This window comes from Ahaetulla prasina, chromosome 7 (assembly GCF_028640845.1).
Source record: "Ahaetulla prasina isolate Xishuangbanna chromosome 7, ASM2864084v1, whole genome shotgun sequence".
In the NCBI taxonomy this organism is placed as follows: Eukaryota; Metazoa; Chordata; class Lepidosauria; order Squamata; family Colubridae; genus Ahaetulla; species Ahaetulla prasina.
Window position 1 is genome coordinate 81,227,618 of NC_080545.1, and position 24,904 is coordinate 81,252,521.

Here is a 24,904-nt window from a genome sequence, read left to right on the forward strand (position 1 = left end):
TGATAGAGTCAGTTTTTCACTCCAATCCTATTGATACATAAACTGTCCCTGATTTTGAATGGGTGCAGTTTAATGTTTTAATGTAAATATGTCCATATTTTTTTAAATTTTTGTTGATTGCTCTGTAATTCACCAATTGAGCATATATGAGGGCCCAGATTGTTGGGGGCAATATGATGACCCTGTAAACGTCTTAGATAGGTCTATGAAGTGGTATATAAGTCTAAGTGCTATTGCTATTGTTATATTGAAAGTAATAAGATGGGGTTAGAGCTGGATTCTGCCAACTGCTCTTTCCAGCTGGCCAGATAAAGAAGAGATTAAAATTCATCGCTCTGCTGAAGTCCTGCTTTTCAATGGAAAGCAATTTCACCCCATTTTTTCCTACACAAGAAAACGAGGTTTCATATAACATAAACATAACATAATAACAGAGTTGGAAGGGACTTTGGAGGTCTTCTAGTCTAACCCCCTGCCGAGGCAGGAAACCCTATACCAGGGGTGTCCAAACTTGGTCCCTTTAAGACTTTTGGACTTCAACTCCCAGAGTCCCTCAGCCAGCAAAAAGTCTTAAAGGGACCAAGTTTGGACACCCCTGCCCTATACCATTTCAGACAAATGGCTATCCAACATTTCCTTGCAAGAGGAACCTGTATTACATGAGCTCAGGAGAAGGTGATGAGATGTTTGTCTAAACAACATTCAGGCTATGTTTAGAATAGAATAACAGAGTTGGAAGGGACCTTGGAGATCTTCTAGTCCAACCCCTTGCTTAGGCAGGAAACCCTACAGACAAATGGTTATCTAATCTCTTCTTAAAAATTTCCAATGTTGGAGCATTTAAAACTTCTGGGGCAAGTTGTTCCACTGATTAATTGTTCTAACTCTCAGGAAATTTCTCCTTAGTTCTAAGTTGCTTCTCTCCTTGATTATTCCTTGTGTGTCCAATCACACTTGGCCAATAAATAATTCTATTAGTTTGCACCCATTGCTTCTTGTTCTACCTTCAAGTGCTTTGAAGAATAGTTTGACTGTCACCACAAAGTCGTGGATGAATTGGAATTGCCTCTGTAGCTATTTTCCAACTTGCAATAGTGGTGAACCTTCATGCTTATTTTCCAACTACTTTGACACACTGCAAGTCTTTTCCAATTAATACTCATCTGCCCAGTATTTATTTGAGTCTTTTCTGAGTTTTTAAGGTCAATTGGTATCCAATGAAGATTGTTATTGTCCAGCATTGATCTCTATGTTTAATCTGTCTACAATAGGATTAAGGATTAGCTGTGTTGTTTTGATTGTGGCTTGATTTATCTGTCTATCAGCTGAAAAATCCAGCCACTAAATATATGCCATATATTTTTCTGGTTACGTATCTGAAACCTTAGTAAAATAGAATGAGACTTGCTAATTTTATCTGGTGAGGTATTGCAAATATATTGTGAATTCTGATGTCCCACGGATTTTTGCATAGATGTTCCTTCCCTTTCTTCGTTGGCACAGAGCTAGTTCATGAATATGTAGGAACTCATTAAAGCAGGGACAGCACAGTTCAGTGAACAAAAGATGGCCCATTTATTTAGTGGGATAATTATGCATTACATCATAATTTTAATTGGACATAATGATGTAAGTAAGAATCATATATAAGCTCCTAATTTAATTTATTCTGTTCTGGAGTGTCTTAATTTCCAACTGGTCAAGCTGAATTATATCAAACATGTACAAGCATATGACTGCCTCTCAGAACAATTCATCTAGGATTGTCTAGAGATATAAAGACTAAAATGGAAGAGGGTTTAACATGGTAATTATTTTAGAGGTTTCATAAGCACATGGTTCTGGAATTGAGAATTACGGTAGTAATATATTTCCCTTAAAACCAGTGGTTGCAACACAAGAATTCCTAACATTCAGTCTTTAAATCATTGAGCACATCTATTTTCTTCACCATCTAGAAATAATCATTCAACCTCAAAATTTTATAACAGTTTCAGTTCCGTTTAGAAATAGCCAACCTTTACAGCAGGCAGATGTAAGTATACAATCATGTTTAACACAAACTTCACCAGCATTTCAAAACCATTTGGAATATAACACAAGACATATTTTTTTGTGTGTGGTTGATTAGTTAAGGAAACATTCATGCAAAGGGAAACATTCAGAGATTACAAAAGTCACAAAACATCAGGATTTAAAGTATTTTGAACAAAGGATCAGATGAATTAATCCTTTAACAAACCAAAAGGTTTGAAACGCAAGATCCAAAACTAGTGAGGTGCACTTGTATTTATTCAGAGGTATGGTACACAAAGCCATATCCATGAATAAATTTTTAAAAGCTAGATTATTTTTATTTCTCCCCCTCACCAAACTCACATAGCTGGTTAGCAGAATTTTCCAGTTGTATCAAACACTTGTGACAAATTTCAAAACAGTTTTAACAATGAAGTCAAAGTGTCAACAAAACAAATTATTTATGCTGCAAAATATAAAAATTGCCACTGCTGTTTTTTAGTGCATAATAGTGGAAAGGAAAGGAGTCCCTGCGGACTTTGCTCCGCTAGTCATAACTGACTATAGGGGCTGGTGCTCATCTCCATTTCAAGGGCTGTTGACCCAGTGCTGTCCAAAGACATTTCTATGGTCATGTAGCTAGCATGTCGTCGCAGAGCATTATTTCCTCCCCACCAAAGTGGTACCTATTTACCTACTTGCATTTGCATGCTTTCGAACTGCTAGGTAGGCAGGAGCTAGGCGAAGATGGGAGCTCACCCCATCGCACGATGCTTGGGTCTCGAACCTGGGCTTTCCAGTTGACAAGCCCAGTGTCCTAATTGCTGAGCCATCGCACCACCTCATAATAATGAGCAGCAGATATATTTTCAGGTAAAGATGCTATCTGAAAAACAAGGCCCCTATACATCCAGAGTCTTATAGCAAATTAACATAACAATCACAGTAATACACATCTCCCCCCCCCCATTTCTATGTTGTCAGTTATCACCATGTTGCCTTCAAATTTAACAGAGAGGATTTTCAAGAGCTGTACAAGGGAAATTAAAATAGATGGACGTCTTGGGTAATATGGCTCTTGACGAAGTTATACTGGCCTTGCATTTCCAAAGGGAAAGAGGAATCTTCATGAAATAAAAATCCTCTAGCTTATAGATGATTGAAAAGGGTACATGAAATTATGTCATGCAAGCTTTTTATTATATTGCATATTCAGATGCATTCTGCCCTGAGGCCAATGCAATTAATTGCTTTTTTTAAATTTTACACATAGGATTATTAAAAAAAAAAAGTAAAATTCCAGAAAATTTCTGAATACTCTGTCTCGTTTAGCTTTAACAGATAGAAAACTGGAGAAAAAGCTGAAAAACGAAACACGATTTTTAAGACAAGATATAAGGAGGGGAATCACTGTGCTTTTAATGTAGCATCTCAGCACTTGGAATATTAAAACAAATTTTTCATAACGAAGGAAAAATAATTTAAAATGGAATAGCTGTACAAATCATGAAATAAAAGAACCAATTTCAGAATCATATGTACCTTTGTTAGAGATTAGATAACAACTTGAGGCTTTATTGGCTTTACTGATATTAGACCCTAACAATAAAAGATTAACTCTTCTCCAGTTGTGCAGTTAGGCTTAGTCCTATGTTATTAATTCCAGTAAAATTCAATTAAGCAAAAAAAAAAAAAGTTGGGTAGAGTATAATCGTGTTTAGAAAATATTCCCTTTTGGATTTTTTCATTGCTAAAAGGTTCCTTCCAAAGAATGAATAATTATGATTATTTTTTTACTAAAAGGCCTTCTGAATACCATTATTTTCTTTGTAATATTCTGTCATTTTTCTCATTTAGTTTGAGGAATTTCTAGATCTTGAGTTTTGAGCAACTCATCGCTTGACATAGGAGTAAAAATCTGGATGTTTCTTTTTTTTAATACATGAATTCACCACTGCTACAGACAGGAAAAAAAGTGAAGCTATACAAAAATCCACATCTTCCACGTGAAGATTGATGTTGGATGTTTCCATGTCCAGCTAAGCCAATTTAAACGTGTGCACATATGTGCAAAATACATAACAGACTCTCTCCCCTCATCACTCTTCATATTGTGTATAGTCTTTTTCATCTGTTTTTAGATTTAAATGGGAAAATGCATGCTTGTCCGTGTCTGGACTAGACCCATGCTTTTGATATTCAAATGTTAAAAATTATCCACCAAAATTTAAAAAAAGAAAGGCTTGGGAGACATGGCTGACTATACTGTATATTTCAGTATTTTGAATACTGTGGACATTTCATGAAGATAATAGAGGTGTTGTTTCCAGCTATGAAGTATATAACCTCTATTAAAAAAAAGAACCTGAAATTTTAGCACAGTTACTCAGGTATGAGCCCACAATCAATACAGCTGTAAGTGAAATTTATGTCCAAGCAATTCCATTATTGTTTTTTTTTACTTTTCAGCACAACTTTTCCCGAAGTCAGCATTCATAGGACTGCAGCCTGAAATTATTTAATTATTTTTTTTTTGCAAAATTAGTACCAAAAATGGCAAGAATGAGATTTGCCACTGTAGCATAGCATATGTTGTAAGACCTATATAGCCATAGCTCAGTTACACAGACAGTTTGATCTAACAGATATTCTGAGGTATACATTAGGTCATTTGAAACCATTTGTTAATAGAATACAAATCAAAATGAAGGTATGATCCAATCATTTCTAAGCACTTTTAAGGCCTTTTGATTTCACTGGCTAAGAAATCATGTGCTTCTCTCTTGCAAAACAATATGCATCAATTAATTTGCATTATCCACAAGCAAAACCTTCATAGGACTCTTTTCATTGTTCATCAATATTAGCTGCAACTTCTGCTCCTGAATGGAGATCCCACCAGTTCAAAAACACCACCATTGAGTTTAGAATGACTGTTAAAGTGAGATGAATGGTTGAAGTTCCTGGCACTCTTGAGGAATACACAATTCAGCCAGAAACTTCTGCTTGATGGCGAGCGGTCAATGTAACCCAATGTAAAGTTGGCAACAGCAACCTTAGGAGCTGCTGAAATATTCCCTTGCTAGATATGAAGTGAAGCATTTAAATGTTCAGTGTAGCACAAGATAAGCAACGTGGAAACACATTAAACGAGAGCCATTAGCTCCTACAGTTCTAGCAACAGAGCTATATATGATTTGGACTGTCACATAGAGGTCATTTAAACTCAATGTATTTCCATCTAATCAATTTCCTACCGCACTAATTGTCAGTAGGACCCGGGGGTTGTTTTCAAGTTTGTGGATTTCATTGGTAACTTAAACCACTGTCTTGGCAAAACGTCAACTGCTCCACATGACATCAATTGCTGATTAGGCTTGTCCTGTTTTTAGCACCTTGTTTTTCAATGATATTTACTATTAGGCACAAAGATGACCACTTAAACTTCATAGTTTCCTTGGCTGAGGACACCCCTCCCCTTCCTTCTTTCCTCTTTTTGGTATTTATTCTAAGAAGGGTCATTTCATGATCTGATATCTTTCAGAATGGATAATTTCCCCAGATATATTACAATTTCTGTCTTGTAGTTCATATCACCACCGTAGAGATGGGACCAAGGGACCTGGATCTACTCAACTTTTCTTCATTGTAATGTATTAAGGCTAGCTGACTCAGAATAAGAATTCCACTAACAGGAGAAATTGGTTAACAGTATAACTGAGAGACCCAGTGGAAAGCCAAAATAATAACTTGAAATCTTGCAAGTAAGCCCTCTTGCTTCTGAGAGTTGTGCAAAATAATGTAATTATCCTTCATTTTCTTTCATACTCAGCATTTCTCAAATTTATTGGGAAAATTATTAAACGAAGAATGCCAAGCAATGCAGGAACAACCTGTGTATCCTGACCTGAGTTATTTGTTATGGAATGGGCTAGAATAAAAACTGCTGACAGTTTAGGCAATCCCTTAAAACAAGAATCTAAATCTATGTTCTTCAATCCAAGATACCAGTCCCTCTTCTTTTGCTTAATTCCCCACCAAATGCACTAATTTTAATCATCTGATATCCCATCACCACTTGGTTTTACCAAAGGAAGGCCCTAGTCTGATAATACTGGATTTGGGAGTAAAGTGAAACGTATCCTGCATTTTTTTCAATTATCATAAAATGCAGTATGTTTACTTCAAGTTCATTTGAATATTTTTTTTTTGGTCTGGATACCAAACAGTAAAACTGAAAAAAAGCACCAAGTCATTAGATTGCCCAGAAAAAAAAAGGGAAAAGATCCTTAAAACAAAGAATACCCTGAAACAGAAAAATAAGCACAAGGAAATAATTATGCATATATTATTCAATAAAACCCTTTTTCAGGCTTAATCAGGTTGAAGGTATAAAGGAACCAGCAGCTAATACAGTATTGTATAAAACAACTATGTAAACAATACCAGTGCAGCAGAGTTCTGTAGTACCAGTCAAAAGACACAGTTCAAAGAAAATCAGGCATGCCAGAATTCTCTTGAAATCAATGCAATTTAAGTGCTTCACTGTGTGCCTATTTATTTTGATGCAATTTTGGCACACCCAACTTCCTCTGCAATCCCCCCCCCAGTACACATTCATTTCAATGTATCTTCTACAATGTTGTGCAATAAAACAAACAAAACACCAACTGCATTTTGCCCAAGGCGAGCTATCTCCAAATAAAATACATATACATTTTTAAATTTAAAAAAAATTAAAACAAATCCTAACTGAACCAAAAAAAAAATCTCAGTGTAAATTATCTCTGTATTACTTTAAAAAAAAAGTGGAACAACCCATCCACGCATCATTTCTAATAACCATACTTTTTGGTGCAAATATGTCAGGAAAAAAATATATATATAAAATGCCATTTAAACCACAGAAAGAAATATGGAGTCAGTAGCTTGAGCTGAATGGGCAAAATAAGATTGGTAGCATACTTTCTTTGCTTTGCTTCGGTAGGAGTCTAGGTTCCCGGCACATTAATAGTCCTAGCCAAACAATTGGAAGGAACAAGTCTGACTTCCGTTGTGTAGTTTTGATCGGATGATGCACACAGAGGAACTTTGAAGAATTTTTTAGCAGTCTGGGCACTGTGCTTTAAAGCGTCTCCACATGCCTTCCTTTGTTAAGACTGTAGATGGTGTCTGGACTCAGCAGCAGCAACAAGGCAGTCATGCTCGATACAAACTGTTCCTTTGCTGTAAAAACTCCAATTCAGTCCATGTGGTGAGATTTCCCCCCAAACTCTTAGGTTGCATATGAAGCACGATGTTAAGGAGGAGGCTTAAGTAGACAGCTGACAGGAGGGGTATATTGAGAGCTGGAATGTGGCTGTTCTTCTGGAAGAGCTACATCAGGACTGGAATGAAAAAGTAGCTATTTAAAATACACGTCAAAGTAAGAAAGGTGCAAAGAAGAAAACTCTTCATGGAGACAGGTGATGCTCTGCACCTTCCTGGTATTTTAATATACCCATAATTCTTAAATTATATGGAAGTAACCATATGTGCCATAGAAGACAAACACCAAGCCATCAGCGCCATATTTACAATGAAACCAGATGAAATTATATGTTGTAAATTTAAACCGCCTTGGGATAGATGGGAAGGTTGACTTAGTCCAGGGGTATCAAACTAACAGCCTGCGGGCTGGATGCATTATGTGCAGGCCATGCCTCCCCATCTCTGCGAATGGGGAAAACAACGCAAAACGTCACATGATGGCAACGTGATACCGCAAGTTTTACACCCGTGACTTAGCCCAAACGTTCAAAATTAGTTGTTTGTAAATAAGCGTTTTTATTGCTGTTGCTGTTCTAAGAATTCCAAGGAGTATCAACAATTTTGAAACCTATTATCAATATATTGATAAATCAAGAATCATTTGCCAAAAATTATGAAGTGGCAATAGCTTTATCTGAAACACCTATTGACATATAGATTTTGGCCAGAAATCTTCAAACCCTGCTCTATCCTGAAAGATTTAACGTGTTCTTCACCAAAAAATAAAACTGTAATATTTTTATTTTTAGAGGCAATTAAAAAACTTTCAATTAGATGTTAAAGGTACAAAGATACTATGGAAATGAAATGGCTGCTTCAGATCTGTATGTTATACTTCTATGCATTTTAAATTATTTGCATTATTTTGGATTTATTGGGCACAATTTTTCAGAAGGACATTTATGGGTGCAGGAATATTTTCTGGAAAAAATTAAGTCACATATTAATTTTGTTCTGCAAAATTCATTGGTTTCCAAGCCAAATTTTATAATTCTGAACTGTGTGTCAATGGGTTAGGAACTAACAAAATTGCAGAAATAGATAATTTATGATTACAAAACTATCTTCACTACAAAGTTGAAATGAAACAAATTCTCAATGATTAATCCAGTGATCTGACAAACTCTCTTTTATATTTCAACAAGCATTTTGCCACCAGGACTTCTAGTTAGAGCATTTTTGGAATGTAGACTGTATGTCTGAGTTTAAGAACTTAATTTCTTTTTTATTATTACATAAAAACATCAAAATGTTAATCCTGCAACATGACAATAATATATCTGAAGTATTGTATAGCATACTTTTGTGGACTATTTTCTCCCTCCTTTGTCTTTCCTTTTTTTTCTTTCTTTCTTTCTTGCTTACATAGTAAAAACGATACAAATACATAGATTTATTGCAGCAAAACTTGCTTCAAGGAAATCTAACCATTAGAAAGATCAGTTGACATCATGGATCATACCATTTGAAGACTCAGGTGAACAACCCCCAGGCTGCATTTGACCCTTGTTTCTTCCCAAGGCGAAACCCCTGCCCAGTGGTGGGTTTCAAATTTTTTTACTACCAGTTATGTGGGCGTGGCTTGGTGGGCGTGACATGGCTTGGTGGGTGTGGCTTTGTGGGCATGGCAGAGGAAGGATGCTGTAAAATCTCCATTCCCTCCCCACTCCAGGGGAAGGTTACTGCAAAATCCCCATTTCCTCCTGATCAGCTGGGACTCGGGGAAGAGGGGGGGGGGAAGAGAATAGGTGGGAGTGGGGCTAGTCAGAGGTAGTATTTACCGGTTCTCCATACTATTCAAAATTTCCGCTATTGGTTCTCCGGAACTGGTCAGAACCTGCTGAAACCAACCTCTGCCCCTGCCCATTCTTTTTCTATGATTAGCCCATCACTGGGGGATGGAAATAGACTGCTGCTTTTCAGTAGATAGTATCAGTAGAGAACTAGCAGTCTGGAGCAAACTCTCACTGACTTAATATTTTTAAAGCAGAAACATGACAATTAGCAGAGCTAAAATTATCATGCCATAAAGTTGCAAGCTTAAAGGAATAGAAAAAAATAAATAAAAATGCATTAGTGTAACAATTTGCTTTTGTCCAAATGATGAAAGGATGATCTAATGGCACTTTAAAATCAACCCGATGAAGATAAAAATTTAGGATAGTTATCAAGAACAACATAACCAATTAACAATTTTACAGTGCAAAATAAAACTCTTTTTAAAATGCATCTTCCAATTTTTTCCCCCAACGTACATTTTTGTCCCATAACAACCATGTGATGTGCAGAAATATACATATCTCAAATACAGATATGCAGTGTTAAAAGATGGAATTACAGTGATGAAACGTCTGTCAGTATTTCATATTTTAGCTACTTGGTGGGTGACTTCAGAGCAATTAACCATCTTGCCCAACAACTGAAAGAGGCTCTGCCCATTCCTTATTGAAGCAAAAGTTATTTTGAAGGAGCATAGTCTTCTCTCAGTAGGTCATATCATATCCAAGATAGGCTAAAGAACATATTTTGTATGTTCCTTAGAATATTTTGAACAATATCTTGAAATAATAAACATACCGGTAACAGCTAAAAAGCCATATACAACCAGGCACCAAATAAATACAACGTGTAGAACAGCCCAGTGCACACATTCTGGAGATTGGGCTCCAACATGAGCCTAAAAGCTTGGAAGAATAAACCTTTGGTCTGGTGACTGACTCGGATTGATCCTATATAACAGCTAAGATTCTGGAAATTTAATTACGGAATACAATCATATAGCTATTGTGCAGATAAATATACAAAGCATTTGGCAAACAATCGGATGTCTTACAATCTACTGTTTTGAAATTCTCAAATTAGACTGCAGATCAGCTGGATTCCTGGAGTTAGATAAATGGCCATGTAGATTTGTTTGATAAATAAGGAGAGTTTTGAAGCAGCAATATTGTCCAGGTTTGGAGCAATAAACTTCCCTGAGCATTCATGCAAAATTGCAGGAAATAGCTCATGCTAGAAAGTCACATTTCAAAGCAAAATAACCCTTTGAAGTATTCTAGAATTTTACATGTATGAGAAGACCTGGGGAAAAAATCAGGTTAGGGACAGATCATAATGGAGAAAATCTAATTATGTGGTCTTCAAGAGTCAACAATGTAATGGGGTATAATCAATCAATTCCATTTATGGCATGGTGTATAAGCATGGAAATAGTCACTATCCATAAAATATATCCTATCCCACCGTTAAACAAGAACATTGCACAAAACAATCTGACTCACTACAAAAGATAAGGAAAGGAATGTATCCATCCAATTCCCTTCAAGGATTATGATAGGGCCACTTTATCTTAGAAAAGAATCAAGTATTTCTAAACAAGATTTCCAACTCATTAAGTAGAGAACATACACAAAATATATCTTTTTCACTGCATCTTTGAAAGCAAGTTCATAAAAGTGAGTAAGCAATAAAATATTTAACTAATACTGTACCCTGAAGTTGCACCTAATTGTATCATTTATTTACAAAGTTAGAAGAAACATTAACTCTGGCCAGGGCGAGAATACTAGAAGATACATCTTATAGTATTTCTCAACCAATGCATTCCAGATATTTTGAATTTCAACTTCCATAATTTCTAGGTAAAAATTAGTATGGTGTTAAGAAATAAATACAATAGATTGAAGACTGCTGTGTAGCTCATCTAAAGACCATATTATTTATACTTTTAATATTTGAATTAATAAATAAGAATAAAGATAACTGAATTTTTATACTACAAAATTTGTGGCTTTTTTGATTGGCTGATCAGGTAGCTGGAAATAGAGAAGAGCAATACTAATTTCCCATTCTGACATAATGATTTTTTTTTATTTTAATCCTGCTCTTGAATACTATCCCGGATGACTTTTCCAGCTTCCATTTGAATTTATCCAGTGAAGAGGAACCAACCACCTTTCTGTCACTGGTTCCATATTATTAGATTTTTTTTCTTAATTTTCAGCTAGAATCCATTTTCCTATAATACCACTGTTCTATGTTTGAACATGTGTGCAATTATGTTTAATGTTGTAGCATGAAGCAAACAGTTCTGGCCTGGTATTCATTTCCTTTGGGTACCATTGTAATTCTCCTAGCAAGCTCTGCCAAACAAAATGAGTTTGTTGTGAATGCAGTGTTTAATTTGTGTGTGTGTGTGTGTGTGTGTGAGAGAGAGAGAGAGAGAGAGAGAGAGAGAGAGAGGGAGGGAGGGAGGGAGGGAGAGAATTTTTTAATGATTTGTTAGCAGAATATTTAACAAATTAATTATTTTTTATTTTAATCCTGCTCTTGAATACTATCCCGGATGACTTTTCCAGCTTCCATTTGAATTTATCCAGTGAAGAGGAACCAACCACCTTTCTGTCAGTGGTTCCATATTATTAGATTTTTTTTCTTAATTTTCAGCTAGAATCCATTTTCCTATAATACCACTGTTCTATGTTTGAACATGTGTGCAATTATGTTTAATGTTGTAGCATGAAGCAAACAGTTCTGGCCTGGTATTCATTTCCTTTGGGTACCATTGTAATTCTCCTAGCAAGCTCTGCCAAACAAAATGAGTTTGTTGTGAATGCAGTGTTTAATTTGTGTGTGTGTGTGTGTGAGAGAGAGAGAGAGAGAGAGAGAGAGAAGAAGGGAGGGAGGGAGGGAGAGAATTTTTTAATGATTTGTTAGCAGAACATTTAACAAATTAATTATTTTTGCTTATAGAAGTAAATATTTGTGACTCAGGGTTGATCTGTGGAATCTTTGGTGGTCTCTGAGCTTGGTGATTTTCTTGGAGACATTTCATTACCAAACTAGGTAATATCATCAGTGCATTCATTCTAATTTAATTGTTATAAATATATATAAAGCAGTGAAGGTTATGGATCACTAAGGACAGTGTCTATTGTCTCATGTTCCTGCATGATCTAAAATAAAGATTGGAGATATATTTATTTTTTTTCTGGCATGAGGTTATTTCTTAAGATTAATGATGGGTGGAAACGAATGGACTGGACTTTGCCTTCCTTCCCTTTTGGTCTGTTGTCAACAGAAACAGATCATTCTAACTTCTGTTATCATACAAAGGGCTGCCTATGACCCCAAGTGGTCAAGATTGCTGAGCCTCGATCTAACACTGAGACAGGTTGGTGCACCCATGCTCCTTTCAAGCCAACCATTCCAATTATGTCCGGCAGGTAAGTTACAGAACTCTCAGTGAATTTTAAGGAGCTCTGTCTCATGCATCTATTAGGCAAAAGGATAATATATTACCCAAAAATTATTCAGCCCAGACATTATTTCAGATGTAGGCTGAATGTGAATTCATTATACCAGAGAGTAGCTAAATCAGGGGTGTCCAAACTTGGCAAATTTAAGACTTGTGGACTTCAACTCCCAGAATTCCTCAGCCACAAGTCTTAAAATACACAAGTCTTAGAAATTGCCAAGTTTGGAGACCCCTGAACTAAATAGACAGGGCCTGATAGTACAGGTGGCTGGAGGCACAATTAATTGCACAATTAATTGCTTATTATAGAGACACAATACACTAGATCAGGAGTCTGCAAACTTGGATCCTCTGGTTCCCAGAGTTCCTCTGGGAGTTGAAGTCCACAAGTCTTAAAAGAGCCAAGTTTGCAGACCCAAGCACTAGATGATACAAAATAATTGGATTCTATCTTGCATGTAAATGGGGCTTGAATTTTAAGGCTTTGCGGGGTTCAGGTTTTCTTTAAATAAAATAAACATTAGTCCCATTTTAAGCTTAGTTTGAGGTTCACCAGTCTTTCCTATCTCAACTTATGACCACAGTTGAGCCCAACATTTCTGTTGTTGAGACATTTGTTAAGTGAGTTTTGCCCCTTTTTACGGCCTTTCCTGCCACAGTTGCAGTGGTGGGTTTCGAATTTTTTTACTACCAGTTCTGCGGGTGTGGCTTGGTGGGTGTGGCAGGGGAAGAATACTGTAAAATCTCCATTCCCACCCCACTCTAGGGGGGAGGTTACTGCAAAATCCCCATTTCCTCCCGATCAGCTGGGACTCGGGAGGCAGAGAATAGATGGGGGTGGGGCCAGTCAGAATTTTTACTACCGGTTCTCTGAACTACTCAAAATTTCCGCTATCGGTTCTCCAGAACTGGTCAGAACCTGCTGAAACCCATTTCTACACAGTTGTTAAGTGAATAGTTGCAGTTGATAACTTAGTACCCCGGTTGTTAAGTGAATCTGGCTTCCTCACTGATTTTGCTTGTCAGAAGGTTGCACAAGGTGATCACATGACCTTGGGACACAGCAACGGTCCTAAATATGACCCAGTTGCCAAACGTCTGAATTTTGATCACATGATCATGGGGAGGCTGCAAAGCTTGCAACTTTGAAAAAGGGTCATAAGTCACATTTTTCAGTGACCTTGTAACTTGGAACGGTCACTAAATGAACGGTTGTAAGTTGATTACCACCTGTAGTACATTTATATGTCATGCTCAGATCTAGGAGTGCTTACCAATTTAAAGCAGCCACAAGGAGTCCAGTTCCAGTTAAAATTATAGTCCAGAGCAGGGGTCCCCAACCTTTCGGACCGCAGGGACCACTGAATTCATAATTTTAAATCCCGTGGACCACTAATATGATCTGCCTAATGACCAGTTGGTTGGGGGTGGGTAGGTGGTCATGTGACTGGGTGGGTGTGGCCAACTCAATGTCATGTCGAGGGATGCCTCACCAGCCTGTACTCACCCCTCCCCGCTCAGCCACTCCTCGCCTGCCTGCCTGGGCTCCTTAGGCCTCCTATAGGAAGCAATTATTGGAGCTAAGCAGCCAGCACGAGAAAGAGTTAGCAGAACAGCTCAGTTCAAATTGGATCTGGCCAAGAAGGAGGCTCAGCAGAAGCACCTCACTGAGGACTAGGAGCATAGGTTTTCCAAGCAGAGAGAAGACCTGTGGGAGTGCAAGGCCAGGTGCCAGTGCTCGAGATGGTCAGCCAGTTTCAGGCCATGATGCAGTTCCACTAGAACAAGGCCCTCTGGCTCTTCACCTTCAGCTGTACTTCCCTCCAGCCTTTGCCCAAAGCCCTGCACCTGTTGTGTCTTGCCCGCCCTCAGAGCAGCCGGGGCCTTCTTACCTGCTCCCGCACACTGAGGAATGTATGCCTCCCGGTCCCAGTCCTGGCTCCATGCCCACACAAACTGCAGAAGGAGAATCTCCCTGCCCCAGCCCTGACTCCATGCCCAGGCAAACGGAGCAGCTAGACCCCTCCCCCTCCTCCACAGCAGGTGAGCCTGAGGAGGGTTTATTACCAACAGCTGATTGGTGTGACCCTCCCATCAGAAGATTGGAGAGGCGGAGGCTGCAGAGGGAAGGGAGGGGCAGGCCTTAATGAGTGCTGAGTCATGGAGCCACACCCCATGGCCTATATAAAGGATCTACTTTCTGGCAGTCTCTGAGTCAGGCAAAAGTCAAACTTATCTTGCTGAAGTCACTTACTGGTCTCCTGCCTGCTCTGAGGACTTTGCTAGGACTTTGGGCAGAGCTGCAGAGGCAAGCCTGATTCGGATTTCCCGGACCCAGCCGTCAGCGGAGGAGTGGGACACGACAGCACCAGGAGGCCAAAGCAATCCCCAAGTCAGAATTTCTGTCCCCCTCCAACTCGCACAAAAAGACCCCTAAGGGGGAGACTCTCTGCAGCAACACAAGCATTCATTGCATGTATCCAGTCCAGGGGGCATAATTTGAGGACCCCTAATTTAGTGCAATATAAAAAATGCAAATAATTTTTCTGCGGACCACCAAAATGTTCTCACGGACCACCGGTGGTCCACGGACCACCAGTTGGTGACCGCTGGTCCAGAGGGTACAGAAGCAATTGGATTAATCTTTTCATCCTATGTTGTTTGGGAACAAACAAGCCCTTGAGAGTTTTTATCAGTTCTTTGTTTTGGCCAGGGCAACTGGAAAAGCCAGCATCCTTTCTCATGGTGCAATCCCTACCTGACTCTTTCCACGTTTGCTTTGTGTTCTGCAAATAGGAATCTGCCTAATACCATCTCAAACTGGTCCACCTAATGTAAACCATACCTGTTCTGACTCTCAATAGTTTTTCACAATTTTACTGGCTCAGTTCTATCGGGAAAGGATGAGCCTAGAACTTAGAGCCTTCACATGGATAGCATCTTGAGGGGTCCTTGTTGTTGTTTTTTTTGCAGTTGTGATGATGATGTTACCTAGTTTGAGTAATGAAATATCTGCAAGGAAACAATCAAGCTCAGAGAGCACCAAGGACCACAGAGTTCAACCCTGAGCTACAAATATTCTCCTTTATTGGCACAGCATCTCCTTTTCCATTTTGTTACAGCCCTTCCTAGTATAAAGGAAGAAGAAAATATACCCAATCTGAAAGATGCTGTCAGAGGTGACTCAAGGAGCTGATCAGCGTAGTATTTATTGCCTATTGATAGGAATCTTGCCAGACAAATGTACACAAATGTACAAACTACTAGATAAACCCTGTGAACCTTTGGAAAGATCATTTTTCAGCCATTTTCTTCCCCATCAGCAATTCAAGGCTAGCCAACTCTTTCACCCCTCAACTCAGCTCAGCTCCAGATTCACTACAAATGCTACTTAAACAGTTTCTTAAATTAAACGTTTATTTAATCATCTAATCCAGTGTCTCTCAACTTTGGCCATGTTCAGATCTGTGGACTTCAACTCCCAGAATTCTCCAGGCAGCCTTGCTGTGGAATTCTGGTAGTTGAAGTCCACACATCTGAAAATTGTCAAGGTTGAGAAAGATTAATCTAATCCCTATAGATTCCTATTTGCTCATTTAGCAGTGCTTGTTTCTTTAAAAACACACGTTTGCAACATCCCCATGATCATGTGATCAAAATTCAGTTGCTTGGCAACCTGCATGTATTTACAACAGTTGCAGCATTCCAGGGTCATGTGATCACCATTTGAGACCTTTGCAGTTAATAAGCAAAGTCCCGGGGGGAATCTAGATTCACTTAAAGACCATGTAATTCATTTAACAACTGTGGCAAAAAAGCTCATAAAATAGGGTGCAACTCACTTAACAATCACCTTGCTTAGCAACAAGTTCTGGTCATAAATTGATGAATACCTATAATTTGTTTGTTTTAATCTTTGGATTTGATCATCTACATGGGATTGTTGTAGTGGTGCAGTCAGATCTACAGAAGAAATGGGTTAAGTTTTGCAATTTTATCTATTGTCCATAGGTACTACCTTCTTTAAATATGACACAGTAATATTGTTGCATGATTCCTGCAATCATGCAGATACGATTAACTGCTTGGACATAGGTAATCTTTCCACGTCAATTACAAAAGTTTAAATTCAATTCAGTTTTAATTTGCTTTTCTGTCTGGTTGGTTGGTTTGTTTTTCTGTTTATCTGTTTGGTTGTTTTAAAGGCAGATAAGGGTCTGCCAGACATACGGATAGCAGCCAGTTGGAAGAAAGAGTAGAAATTAGGGTTGGGGATGACAGATGTAAAGGAGGTGGGGTGATGAGAATCCGACTATAGCATGCAAAGAAAGCCAAAAGGTGAAGAAAGGAGATTTAGCAGAACATTACCTGACAGTCTGACAGCGTTGCCTCCTGGTTAGTTGTGAGCCGTGTGGCGGTAGTGAGGCAGCAGGCTGCTGACAATCTACAAGAGACTGATAAATTAGGCATATATACAAAGAGATGACACAAAAGGTTAGTAAGTAATAAACACACAAGGCAGGTGGTGGAAGAGATTTAGTGAGGAATGCCTGCTCTAAGTCAAGAGGGTTAAACGGTTGAAGCATTGATAAATGCTGACAGAAACACTCAACTGATCCCTGCCTTGATCTGAGTTAACAGCCTAAAACCATTGGGTAGGTTCACAGTGTATTCTCAAAGATCACTTGCTGATCTAAATGGTGTCTTCTATTGTCCTGCTAAATTGTCAACTTTTGGGGTCCTCAAATAGGTATGGGATACAGAAGGGAAAGAAGATTGCTCCTTGACTACGATCATTTGGACTTGTTTAGAAACTGGTTTTGCTTCTCTCATTGCAAAATCTAGTAGAAAAATGGCTATACTTGGATTGGAAAAAAAAACCCATGACTATATTAGGGGCAAAGGGACTGGGATTAATTTCAACTATACTTGAATCAGGCTATCAATAAATATATTTCTTCCAGGTTCCTAATCAATATCTCAGTTAGCCGTAAGTATATATAATTTTTGCTTGGTGTTAAGCATATCTGAACACTATCATATTCTGTGAAGATCTACACTGCCCTCCAATGGTATATATAAGGTATGCCTGTTAAAGCATAATGTTAAATTATGTTGGTAACGTAGGATGCAGTGGAGTTTTAAATGACCTTGAGGAAAAAGGTGAATAAATCTCTTGAGAAATTCATTTAAGATCTGTAACTGTACTTATAATTATATACTGAATGCCTGGGGAAAAAACACGGCATATTTAAAATGATAAAAATGTTTCAATAACTGAGCTCAGTGCTCAGTTAAGGAACTTGGAAATGCTAGAATTTCCCTCAGAAAAAATCTTGCTGGTTACTTTAAAAAGTGTAATTGCATTTAAGAATTTAGATGGATGTGTTCAACCACCTTTATCTCAATAAGTTCTAGAGCAGTTGGAGAATAACCTACATGGCATACAAAAGGCAATTCATTTATGATTATTTCTACTTTTTTTTTAAAGGAGCATTTAAAAGCAATCTCCATTGTTTTAGGAAAAACTATAAATTGTGACATTTTATATATATGTTAGGACTCCATCAGCGATGTGAGAAGGTTTTTAGAAAGGATTTCAATGATTTTAGGATCTTCTTATAGTTTGATTACTGGAAGATTATTTGAATTTGTAAATTGAATTTTTATATAAATGGTGAATTTATATATGTATATATATTTGTGTGTGTGTGTGTGTGTGTGTGTGTGTGTGTGTGTATTCATTCATGTATATATGAATGAAACACCAATAATCCTCTTTCGTATAATATATTAATACATATTAGAGACAAAGCAGTGGAATTATTACATTCTCATAACACCAGAGTTCATCTCTAAAGTTATTGACTTTTTTTTTCAATGGAGCCGAACTTATTTTGAAACCTATGAATAAGCATCAACCTGCCTCTTAGAACCTATATTCCAGCTGTCAAATAAGGAAAAAATTGAGATAAAAACATAAAAGGGCTTTACAAGTGCTAGGAGAGCCTTTGCACAACTTCATGTTGTGTGCCAGTTTCTTGGATTGTGAGGCCCTATGCACAATCACTCATGCTCTGGTCATCTTCTGGCTGAATTACTGCAACACACTCTACATTGGGCTACCCTGAAAGAGTATTCAGAAACTACAACTGGTTATAGGATGCAGTGGCATGGACAGTTCTGGAGGCCCCTTGGGCGGCACATGTGATACCGTTACATGAAATGCATTGGCTGCCAATTTGCTTCTGGTTCCAGTTCAAGGTGATAGCTCCATAGTACATCAAGTACCTTGGATCACCTTCTGACTTCAGCCTGACATACATTTGTTAAGTAGCAATTGCTTTTAGGAAGAGTTTATCTTCACTGCCCAGTTTCTCACATGAAAATGTGAATCTGAAGAAATTTAAATAAGCCATGTCTATTTGCTGAACATTTATTTGTTCAGTCTAACCAGCATGGCAGCAAAATTCCTTAACTTTAACAGTAAGGATCAGGGAGTAGTAGCACATGCCCTGTTCCATTGTAGTAGCACTATGAGACCATTGTTCAGGATTCCATTTTCTTTCAGTTTTCCCCCATATTTGCCACGTATCATTTCCCCCAATAATTCTACTTCTTCATTAGAACGGATGGAAATGCCACTATGTTCTTCTTGGTGAAGGACAGGTGACTAGGTTCATCTGCTTCTTCATTAAATCTTGTATCTTGAATAATTAAAGCCCTCTCAAACAAAGCATCCCAACAGATGCTATTTATGTCTCCAAACCACAGCAAATATTGGCACTAACAATTAATAACATGCTGGGATCACAGCAGAAGAAAAATGACCGAGATGAGGAGGTGCAAAATCCTTTCTCAGAACAAGTCAGAGTTCCTTTCTGCATTATTCCCATTTTCTTTTACAGGGTTAAGAGTCAAAATGTCATGCCCTTTGCAATGTTTTTAACACTTAGTTCAATTACGCTGGAAGTCATTACATGACTTAATAATGCTATTCAAAGAAAATATGTTGAAACACATTCTGTAAAATATTGTATGCTTTTACACTTGCTTCATTTCCATTCCTAACACACAGACTACTATCCTATATAGTTGGATGTCAAGATCAGGTTGCATGACTAAGTCATCATGCATTAAGGCCACATGTGATGCACAAACACAAGAAACACTTCAGGTTTACAACAGAAGGAGGCACTGTGTCCTCTCATCATTTAACTAGTTTGCTCATAGTCTTCTCTTGACCTGAAAGGATAAACAAGATAGTCTACTTATCTTTCTATTTTTGTTTGTTTGTTACAGCTAAGACCTTAACCTTCTATGACTTCTAAAGGTCCCTGAGGATGCAAATTTTGATGTTTTATGAACAGTTGATACTTTTCCTCCTGTTTCTTGATAGACTTAGCAATGATCACCTCAGTTTATTGCTTAAAATATCAAGTCATATTAAACCAAAAAATCCATCTAATACAACACCTTCAATTGAAGGAGATGAGTGGTTTCTAAATTTAATGAATAAACAAAGAAGCAAATGAATAAAATCCTGACTAGCAGTCAACTCTGCCAAACTCCATTAACAGTAGTCACCATAATAGTAGCATGGCCACGAACCTTATGTTTTATGATCACTAATATCTGGCATGTATATATTCATATTCCATTTTTACATGATGTTCTGCTTAGGAACCAAAGCTAGTAGGTAATGAAAATTTTGTCCTACATAAATTTGTAATTAATGAACCATCAAGATAGTGATTATCAATGTACCCTGTTTCCCCCAAAATAAGACATCCCCTGATAATGAGCCCAATCGGGCTTTTGAGCACAGGGCAAAAAGGCCAAGTGCTGATTTCAGGGTTCAAAAAAAATATAAGACAGGATCTTATTTTCGGGAAAACACGGTATCATCCATATGCAGATCCAAAGTCTTTGAAGTAAACAATTTTTTCTTATGCTTAGAGATAGTAGTGACTACAGTGACTGCACACCAATCTGCTGAAAATTGTGATGCAAATCAAAACTTTCTAAGTTGATCTTGAGGTACCAATAGAATTGAGCACTGGTTCCCAAATTTCATTTGTTGTCAACATAAATTAAACTGTTCTTGTTCCAAATATATAAATAAATAATGTGTGTGTGTGTGTGTGTGCTATAAATGTGGAGAATTGAACTATGCAGATTGTGTTAAAATCTGTTTAATAGATTTTAAAGAATATTCTCTTGTGGAAGAAGTATCAGAGTAAGACTACAGCATATTATTTGTGCCTCTATAAGTTTGCTTTCAGAGCTCAACAATTTCATAAGGAATATATCTGTCTGTGTTTACTTCACTTTAGCTGTTGCTCCATGGGGCAAAGCAACCACCTAATCTTCAATTATAAATAACAGCAAAAAGTGAAATCTCATTCTGCCAATGCTTGTTATAATAATATAGATGTCATTATTAACATTTTAGAATACGTTTAAAATCTAGGGTAAGTTTGGGTTAAGAATGTCAAGCAGATTTGGGACAAGCAAAATAGTTTTTCATATATATACCTATCAGGCTTCAAGATGTGGAAATTTTCATTGATTTAGCTAACTTTAAAAAGGGTATTAAACACATCATGTGATGTTTAAATAAAGTTACCATATTCAAAGACATTTTATCATTGAAATAGGCCCTAGAATTTAAAGAATGAAGATGTTTTCCTTCACATCCTACTTGTAAGCATCACCATGGACTTCTTGGAGACCTTTGTCTCCTTACCATTGTAGGGAAAGGAGTCCTTAATTTTAACAAACACATTTTTTTGAATCTTGGATTTTGCACTGTTAATTCTACTAAAATGGGACAGCATCTGTTGGGAAGCTGTAGTGTTTGTGTAACTCCCCTACACAACAACTGACATTCTGGCTTGCTCAGAAGCAAGAAAACAAGCATTCAACTCTTACATTTAATATATGCAAATGTTCTTAGGTTATAATTAAACAATATCATAGACCAGTGTTTCTCAATCTTGCCTACTTCAAGATATGTAGATTTCAACACCCATGTGGGCTGATAAATTCTGGGAGTTAAAGTCATGCCCCTTGAAGTTGTTATCATTGAGAAACACTGTAATAGACTAAACAACGCATATGTTGACACTGAATGCAGATTACAACCATGGGATTCTACACTTAATTTTTTTAAAATACTGAATGAGTTATTCTGCAGAAATACTTTAGTCATTCCTCACTAAATCAGCTGAAAGATTAGCCAGCAGGTTAGTGAAGTAGCGGACACAGAAAGACAGAAATAGTAACATTTTTTCCCCCTTTCTTTCCTTCAGTCATACAGAACATAGAAATAATGGGCAACACTTAAATGAGTGTACTGTACCTGCTCCTTTAAATTCATAGCATGTAAATTTAAGATTCAACAGGAAAAAAACTGTCAAGGTATCATTTTGCAGAACATAACTCTGAAGAAAGAGATAGCTTGCTGCTCTTGCTTACTATATTTTTACAATGTTTAAGGACAAAAATTTAAAAACAACTCCAAAATTGTTCCCATAATAAATTCAGTAATATAAGCCGTGGGTAACCTTTAGATCAGGGGTCTCCAACCTTGGTCCCTTTAAGACTTGTGGACTTCAACTCCCAGAGTCCCTCAGCCAGCAAAGCTCTGGGAGTTGAAGTCCACAAGTCTTAACGGGACCAAGGTTGGAGATCCCTGCTTTAGATGATGGGAATAAGGGTAATTCATACTAAAAGTAATTCATGCTAAGGAACTCTGGGAGTTGAAGTCCACAAGTCTTAAAGGGACTAAGGTTGGAGACCCCTGCTTTAGATGGGAATAAGGGTAATTTATGCTAAGAGGATGGGAGCAGCATTTTCCAGAAGGGGAGCTTGCCTCTGAATTTTTTGAACTACATTCATTTTACCTCAAGGCTTACCCTGCAGCTTTTGAATATTTCTCAAAATGGCAGGAGGTTCTGCAAAATGACAGTAACTGTGGACACAATCCGACTAAGTGAGACAGTAACACTTTACAAGAACAACAAAATCTAGAGAGTTAAAAAGAGAGAGTACGTTCATTGTGCAGGTGACACAATGCAGCTCTTACTGCAACGGTGCCTGTGCCAAACGGATCACCATTCAGATGTGAGCACAATTTCAGAAATGAATGTAAATCTGCTCAATGCAGACAAAGCACTTTCTATCAAATTTCAATTTGTTTTAATGAAACCTTTAAAACTACATGGTGCGGAAACCTGACATTTCGTGGCAAGGTATAGTGGGTCTGCAAGGAAGATTGGAATCAGTATGTTACAGCTGCAGTGTTGCAGTGCATTCCCACAAATTATCAGGGAATGATTAGGATTTCTCCTAGAGTCTAGGAGATTGTTTAGGACCGTGATGGTGAACATACGGCATGCGTGCCAGAGCCCTCTGTGGGCACGCACACCATCGCCAGCTGCTTTTCTAGTTTCTGGCGTACACATGCGCACCAGCCAGCCGGTACACGGATGCCGGAGTACCGGAAAATGGCCTGAAAACAGCCAAAAACCAGCCAAAAAGCCAAAAACAGCCAAAAAGGTTTCCGGCGCTCTGGCACGCGCACATTCACACATGCACGCACATTCTAATTTGGGCACTCATTGCCGAAAAGGTTTGCCATCTCTGGTCTAGGATCTAGACAATCCTGCCTCTCCATTTCATTCTTCTTTTTCTATTCTTACTCACAACCTCCAACTAATACAGGAATGGGCAGCTATGGCCCATTTGTGACGTGTGGACATGACCAGCCAGCCATGTTGATTCAGGAATTCTGGGAGTTGAAGTCTACGGATTGTAAAAAAACCATAGCTCCCAATGACTGAACTAAAACCTAACTGCTGCATTCATGCTCACTGGTCTATAATTGACCAATTCTGGGGTCTCTCCACAGATTTTCCCCAAGTTTATGTTTACATTTACACCAAGTTCTGGATTCCACAGGCCCTGTTTTATTTAGCACTATAGCTACTACCAGATATATAGCAATTAATATAGCAGTTATACCAATTATGCAGATTTGAGAAAATGTAAACACAATTCCTCAAAGCTTTTTATCTGTCATTTGTGATCTTCCCATACAAAAAAAAATGTATGGCTATTTTCTATCTGTAAAGATGGATACAACTGGCTATTTGACTATTTTGCATTTGCAAATGCCACATTTGTATTATTCTAGGATGAAAAGGAAAGAGAACAAACTCATGTGAAACTCTTTTTCTGATAGATATACCATTATATCTAAGTCCACAAATAAACAACTCAATGTAATTTGCTCAAATGGGGTTAAGAAACAACAGGCTACACACAAAGCTCTCATTAAGCCTTTCAGAAAAAAGTTTCTAAATATATGGATTGATATCTTTGAAAAGATGTTCTTGTTAAAGAAAGTATATACTTTCTTCTTTTTGTCATGGTTTCACGCACTTTGTTTTTTATTCTTTGAGCATGTCAACTGTTTAATTTGCTGGTCTGTGACCGTAATGTGTATATATCATCATGTAATGTTCATTTCTGGAATTCCTAAAAGATTTCAATATTTAAAAAATTGTGGATACAGTGCAACAGCAGTTTTATGCAGGATGCTTTATGAATCAAAGTCTTCTTTGCTCAGGTTGAAATCACTGCAATTAGGAACATCATGCACTTTGCCACATGCAAGATAAAAAAGATTTGAAGAAAATATGTGAAAAAATAATTGGTAGTATCACAAATGCTTACAACGTATTTCTTAATATGGAATGTAACTTCTCAGACTTGACTAAAGGACACAGAAATATAACCAGACCTTAGTAAACAGCTCAAAGCAGTGGCACCAAGAGGTAAAGTGTGATTAATTAGTTAAGTTTGTGAAATAGATTAAATCAAATAACATCCTTGAATTCCTTCCCCTTCCCTTGAGGGGAAATTATTTCCAGATTTGGAATAGGATTCACATAAAATTGTACCGCGTCTGGGATGATTCTGTATATATACAATGCTCATTGAATTAGTTCAGTGCATATTATCCAAACGTGGTTGATCTAAAATAATGATGAAACAGGCACAGAAAAAGACAGGGTATATTAAACTGAAAACAAGGAATCACAGACCCAAAGGAATACTTTAAGGAAATGGAAATAGGTTTGATAAAGAATACTGTTTTTCATTTCCCAGCAAAATTAATTGCCTAAAAACAGAATGCAGACATTTCTAGTTTTCCTACCCATCCACTTTGGTGAAATCCATGTGCAAATAAGGTTCCCTACTTTTATCCGATGCCTCACTCATTTCAAGTTTTTTTCTGTATACTGCAATGAA

The 24,904-nt window shown here is 37.6% G+C and overlaps 1 protein-coding gene and 1 long non-coding RNA gene across 4 annotated transcripts in view; one reads left to right on the forward strand and one right to left on the reverse strand.

Annotated features, from left to right (window-relative positions):
* Positions 1–24,904, forward strand: part of LOC131202507 (uncharacterized) — a 74,307-nt gene that overhangs the window by 2,787 nt on the left and 46,616 nt on the right. The window lies entirely within an intron of this gene.
* BICD1 (BICD cargo adaptor 1) overlaps positions 1,587–24,904 on the reverse strand; it is a 136,579-nt gene continuing 113,261 nt past the window's right edge. For 2 of the 3 annotated variants that reach the window (XM_058191579.1, XM_058191578.1), the window contains 2 exons: positions 16,952–17,027; positions 1,587–7,403 (listed from right to left, as the gene is read on the reverse strand). In XM_058191579.1, the coding sequence (XP_058047562.1) occupies positions 7,316–7,403; positions 16,952–17,027 (164 nt within the window). In that variant the 3' untranslated portion in view covers positions 1,587–7,315. The remainder of the gene's footprint in view (positions 7,404–16,951; positions 17,028–24,904) is intronic. The other variant, XM_058191577.1, reaches the window with a different exon arrangement.